Source organism: Juglans microcarpa x Juglans regia, chromosome 2D (assembly GCF_004785595.1).
Source record: "Juglans microcarpa x Juglans regia isolate MS1-56 chromosome 2D, Jm3101_v1.0, whole genome shotgun sequence".
NCBI classification, from domain to species: Eukaryota; Viridiplantae; Streptophyta; class Magnoliopsida; order Fagales; family Juglandaceae; genus Juglans; species Juglans microcarpa x Juglans regia.
In genome coordinates this window covers 24,613,283-24,619,823 of record NC_054596.1, presented here as the reverse complement: position 1 = coordinate 24,619,823, position 6,541 = coordinate 24,613,283, and the positions used below count along the sequence as shown (strand labels likewise).

General features: G+C 38.7%; 1 protein-coding gene across 1 annotated transcript; it reads left to right on the top strand.

Annotated features, from left to right (window-relative positions):
* Nucleotides 1-484: 484 nt before the first annotated feature.
* On the top strand, nt 485-2,855 carry LOC121250950 (protein trichome birefringence-like 42). The gene is made up of 4 exons (XM_041150220.1): nt 485-1,329; nt 1,451-1,622; nt 1,769-1,944; nt 2,202-2,855. The coding sequence occupies exons 1-4, from the start codon at nt 557-559 to the stop codon at nt 2,695-2,697; spliced, it is 1,617 nt and encodes a 538-aa protein (XP_041006154.1). The 5' UTR covers nt 485-556; the 3' UTR covers nt 2,698-2,855.
* The last annotated feature ends 3,686 nt before the right edge of the window (nt 2,856-6,541 follow it).

Genomic DNA, 6,541 nt, shown 5'->3' with positions numbered 1-6,541 from the left:
TTTTAAAAATTTTATATGCAGTCACTTTTACGTACATCTTGCATTTTTTATTAATGTGATTAGATACTATTATTTTAAAAATTTTATATGCAGTCACTTTTGCATACATCTTGCATTCTTTATTAATGTGATTAGATACGTCACTTATTTTTACTATTTTCAAATAGTATTAATGGAGAATTGGAAAGAGAATAAATTTTCTGATCTTATCGTTTACCTACATTTCTAAAAACTAAATTATCTCTATTTTTAGTGGTTGTTTTGACAATTAGGCGTTTCACGATTTGTTTTCAGAAAATATACATATATAGATCATTAGAATATTAAAGATACCAAGAGGGCCTAGCTTCCATATGTGGACAAAAAAATCACGTACAAGACTTGGGATTAAGACAAGCCAGTATCTATCAAAGCAAACCACCAAGACTGATACCACCAAGACCACACAATCAAGGTGAACCATAAAAACAATATTATGAAGGCAATTAGCAAGAGCAAGCGGAAAAGGGGAAGCTAGCATTTGCAGGGATATCTAGATCTCTTGAGGAGATAAGGGATGGGTGTGGTAAAGGCCGCAGAGGGTGGTGCTGTAGTTGGGGATATTATGAGGAGCTTCAAGGCCATAAAGGAGAGGCTGCGCAAATTACAACCCTCTCTTCCGCTTGACAAAAGCAGAATTTTAGCAATGCGGCTCAGTTCCACCATCAATGAAAAATGGAGGTTCTGCATATTTGCTTTCTTCATAGGCTACGTCTTTCTGCTTTACTGTCTGAAACATGACCACCAAAGCGTAAAGCTTTCTGCTTATGGAAACATTGTCGTAACCATGACCTCATCCAATAACTCATACCGGCATATTCCAGCAATTGACATGGTCTACAGTGCTCCCGAAAACGTTGTCGAAACCAAGACATCTTCCAAGGACTCAGACCGGCATGATCCAGCAATTGACATGGTTGACGCTGCTCCCGAAAACGTTGTCGAAACCATGACATCATCCAACGACCATAACAATGTTTACGCTGCTCCCGGAAACATTGCCATAACCATGAGGTCATCCATTGGCTCCGACATGCATCCAGCAGCTGATGATGACATGCAATTTCTGCTACCGTCAAAAGTAAGAGAACATGGGAGGAAGATAATGAAGAAGGAAGATAGGTGCAATATCTTCGATGGGAAATGGGTATATGATCCAAAATCACGTCCTCTGTATCATGGATCACAGTGTCCATTTCTTAGTGACCAAGTTAGTTGCCAAAGGAATGGGAGGCCAGATTCTGAATACGAGAAATGGAGATGGGAAGCCAAGGGGTGTCAGATTCCGAGGTAATAAGTTTAACGGATACCATCTTATTTGAATATATATATATATATATATATATATATATATATATATATATATATATATATATATTATGTCCATTTCTGACAAAGGTTGGTTTCCCAGGTTTAATGGTACAAACATGTTAGAGCGACTTAGAGATAAGAGAGTGGTTATAGTTGGGGACTCCATTAACAGAAACCATTGGGAGTCTCTTGTTTGCCTTCTTTACTCCGCTATTCCTTCCTCACGAGCTGAAATTGATATGGATGTAAACTACAAGTCTTTCAGATCTACGGTAAGAGAGACCTGTTTGGTATGCATTTCGGCCGCACCAGTTCTGCTGAATGCTGATTATTATTTCTTCCTTGAATGAATTATAAGGCTTACTATATATAACAGCCAAAGGACGTTAACAAGATTCCTATCATTCTGACACAACAGGAGTATAATTGTTCTGTGGAGTACTATTGGAGCCCCTTTCTAGTGCAACTGAAGCAAAACCAAGAACTTGGTCGGGTTCTCACGCTAGACAAACTATCAAACTGGGAAAGGAGTTGTCGTGGCGCTGATGTTATGATATTCAACTCTGGTCACTGGTGGCTTCACAATGTCCAGAGGTAAGTTAGGGTAAATTATCTTATATCATCGTTATAATTTTTTTAAATTTTTACACAAAATATATTAATAAACAATTCAATTTTTTAAATTACAAAAAAAATATATTAAAAAATTATATTTTAATAATAATTTATTCAACTTTTAATTTTATCTCATCTCATTTCTATAACCAAACGAGGCCGTTATTAATGAAATTGGTTTCATAACCTGCATCATTTGTTCTCGGGAAGTGGATTTATGACAGAGTGGCCTGCAGGTGGGAATTGTTTCAATATAGAGGAAAGCTTTGGGACAACATGAAGATTCGTTCAGCATTTCTGAAGGCAATGAAGACCTGGGCTCGTTGGATTGATCACAACGTAGATAAGAGAAGTACAAAGATATTTTTTCGAGGCTTAACAGCACTACACTACGGTAGAGAGTGGTGTTACAATCGAAAACAACCCATTAAGGATGAGTCCTTTCAATTTCTCAATCCAATTGGAGACATTGTGGAGAGTATAATTGGACGCATGAGGACACCAGTAACGTACCTGAATGTCACGAGACTAACTCAGTATCGAATAGATGCACATACATCTGTTTATACAATAAGACAAGGGAAGCTTCTGACACCAAAGCAACGAAGAAAACCACATTCCTATGCTGATTGCAGTCACTGGTGCTTGCCCGGAGTACCGGATACATGGAACAGTCTGCTGTATGCATCTATGGTCATGGACGACTCTAGTGACAGTACTTTTAGTATTTAATATATGGTCGTTTGCTGTTTTATTGATGTCTATTTAAATAAATGCTGCCTAAATTGAACTGCTTTGTAGAGCGTTCAGAACTCGTTCTGGCGCAAATTTAGGACTCGTCTATTTTTTTAGTGATTTAGGTATGTAAATTTAATTATTGGATTTTTGTATTGAAGATTTGTTAATTTATCAATTTCAATGAAAAACATGTATGAATTAACATTAGATTATTAAGAAAAAAAGCAGCAGTCGGCCATTTGATCTTTGTAACGTCACCTCGCTCCCAACGTACGGTTAATAATAATAGTATTACTAACATATATTATTAGTAGCATATATGTTACCACTATTTTTTTTTTTTTTTTTTTATTTGAAATGGTGCCTCATTCATTCATTCAGTATAGAACATTGTCTACAAAACCTTCCATGTCTTTCTGTAAACAGGAAGAAATACAAGTTGGTACCTATTCTATCCATACTTGCTCTACATTTGATCTTTAAGCTAACTTAGCCAAATTGTGTGCTACTGTGTTTGTATTTTTGTGTGTGTATTGAACTGCCCAATTGGACCACTCAGATAAAAAAGAATTTGAATCTTCAATAATACTGCCCAAGCTTGATACATCTTCATCTGGACTATAAACTGCTCTTACAATGTTTTGAGCATCTCCTTCGAATGTCACTTTGTTGAGTCCCAAATCTCTGCAAAGTTCTATAGCTTTTCTAAGAGCAAACCCTTCTGCTATTACTGGTTGTTCCACGTTGCCTTTGAATCCACAATATGTTGCTATAGCTGCCCCATTTTCATCTCTGATAATGACTCCTATCCCCATTTTCCTTTGTTTGATATTACAAGCTGCATCCCAGTTAACTTTAAAGCTGTTTGCGCTCCTGGTGGAGACCATTTCTGGATGACTTCTACTCGACTGACCCCTTCTCTACTTGAAACTGCTAGTCCCTCCTCTACTAAGTGGTATTCTTCCAAGGATTCTCTTGCAGATCTGATAATGCTGCTCGAGTTCAGAAATTTGTTGTCAAAAATAAAATTGTTCCTTCTCATCCACAATCCCCTCATTATGACTGCAACTTCCTCTAGCTCAATTTTGTTAAGCTTCCTTTCCAAACCCTCCCACAGCTTAAGCAGATCAGTTTCCATAATACCCCATTTCTGAGTTGCTTTGTGAGACTCAGCCCACACATCACTAGCTGCTGGGCAAAGCCAGAGAACACATGACAGTCTCCTCTTCTTTCAAACAGATGGGGCATAAGGGGTTTCTCAATAACTTTTTTTGTACATAGGTTTCCTCTAGTAGCAAGAAGGTTGTTTCCTGCCTTCCACAAAAAAAGCTTCACCTTACCAGGAACTTTCAATTCCCATATGGACTTCCACCTGCTATCCATCTCACCCTCCCTTGAAGACTCATCCACCAAAGCCTTCTTTCTATTTTTTTCCAGAAAGTATGCACTTTTGACTGAGAAGACACCTTTTCTCGAGGGACCCCATATCAATTTGTCCTCTACACCCCTAGTGCTCAAGGGGATACTACAAATATGAGCAGCTTCTTCTTTATTAAAAATAGACCCGATAAGGCCTTCATTCCAATCCTTTGAATCCTCATCAATCAGATCTCTGACTTTTGAATTTGCATCCAGTATCGAGATGGGGGATTGAACACAATAGGTTGAGGGGGATAACAACCACTTTTGACCCCAAATGTTGATTTTCACACCATCCCCAACTTTCCACCTCACCCCCTCCTTTAGTAATCCCAATGAGTTCCAAACACTCCTCCATATCAGAGAAGGAGCATTCCCCAATTTAGCTTCTATGATAGAGGTGTTCTTATGGTTTTTTTTCTTTGAAAATCTTGGCAACCAAAGATTGAGGGCTTTGCAACAATCTCCATGCCTATTTAGCAAGGAGTGCTAAATTGAAACTAGCCAAATCTCTAAACCCCAAACCTCCCTTGCCCTTAGCTATCCCCATTTTTTCCCAGCTCCTCCAATGTATACCATTACCCCACCAGAATTTGGACAGCACAATATTGATCTCCTTGCAAAGCTTTTTGGGAAGTTTAAACACACTCATTGTGTAAGAGAGAATTGCTTGAAGAACTGCCTTGATCAACACCTCCTTCCCTAACCCTGACAGAAAACAATTCTTCTAGCTGTTGATCTTCTGCCACACCCTCTCCTTGAGACCTCTAAAAGTGTTATACTTTGATTTACCAACCATGGTTGGTAAACCAAGGTATTTTTCATAGCTGCCTTGGACCAAAGACCCACATTCTCTTAGAATAAGATCCCTGTCTGCCACAGGAGTATTTGAGCTAAAAAAGACTGATGTCTTCTCTTTATTCAGGAATTGACCAGAAGCTCTTTCATACCTCAACAACAACTCTTGCAACCTCTTCCATTCCTCCACACAAGCCCTCCCAAATAAAATGCAGTCATCTGTAAATAGCAGATGATTTACTCTACTTTCTCCTCTCACCACAGTAACCCCTTTAGTATTCCCACTCAAATCTGAGTGATTAAGCAAAGAACTTAACCCTTCTGCAAATAATATGAATAAATAAGGGGATAAGGGATCCCCTTGTCTTAAGCCCCTCGAAGGAAAAATTTTTGACCTTGCCTTCCATTGACTAACACAGAGTAAGAAACTGAGGTTATACAGCTCATGACTAGCTCTATCCAAGCATCACAGAAGCCAAGTTTTTTCATTACTGCTTTCACAAAAGGCCACTCTATCCTATCATAAGCTTTTGGCATGTCAAGCTTAATGGCCATGCTTCCTTTTCTTACCCTTCTTCCCCACCTTCATGGTATGCAAAACCTCGTAGGCAATTATTATATTGTCAGTGATAATTCTGCCAGGAATGAAGGTACTTTGATTGCTTGAGATGATCTCTGATAGAACTCCTTTGAATCTGTAACTAACACTTTGGAAATGATTTTATAAAAAACGTTACAAAGACTGATGGCCCTATACTCAGTTACAACTTTTGGGTCATTCTTCTTAGGAATTAGAGCAATAAAAGTAAAATTGACAGGTTGGAAAGGAATTATACCATTGAGATGGTCAAGAACAGCTGCACACACATCATCTCCAATTGTAACCCAATGGTTTTGGGAGAAGCAAGCTCCAAAACCATCAGGGCCTGGTGACTTTAGAGGTGCCATGCTCTTAATGGCTTCTTCAATCTCCTCCTTGCTAAAAGGTCTGAGCACTTTGTCATTTTCCTCCCTTGTAACTCGAGGTTCTAAGTGTTTTAAGCAATCTTCCATCTCTTCTGAACGAGGCTGAGTTGAACTGAACAAGCTCTCAAAATATCCTTTGAAAGCTCCCTCAATGCCCTTCTGGTCTTTGAAGCTTCTCCCTTGCCCATCTTCAATCAGTTTAATTGTGTTCTTTTGCCTCCTTTGGTTTGCACAAGCGTGAAAATACTTTGTGTTTCTGTACCCCTTAGCATACCAATTTCTTTTAGCCCGTTGTTTCCACTTGATATCCTCATTTTCGAGCAAAGTTCCAACTTCCTCCTGTAACTTCTTTATTTCAGCTGCATTAAGACAGCTCTCTTCATCTTGCAGCCTTTTCAGTACCTCAGTTTTTAACTTTATTTCTTGATTCTTTCCTTGTTTGAACTGCTTACTCCATCCCAGAAGTGCCCCTCTACACCTTTCAAGTTGATCTATTATTGGGATTTGTGAACCTCTCCTTCCTTCATTAATCCTCCATGCCTCTTGGATGTCTTCCTCACATCCCTCCTCCTTATTCCAACTAGCTTCATCTCTAAATATTCTACCAACCTTCCTTGTGAATCTGTCCCTTTTGTTCATAGTCAGCAGGATTGGC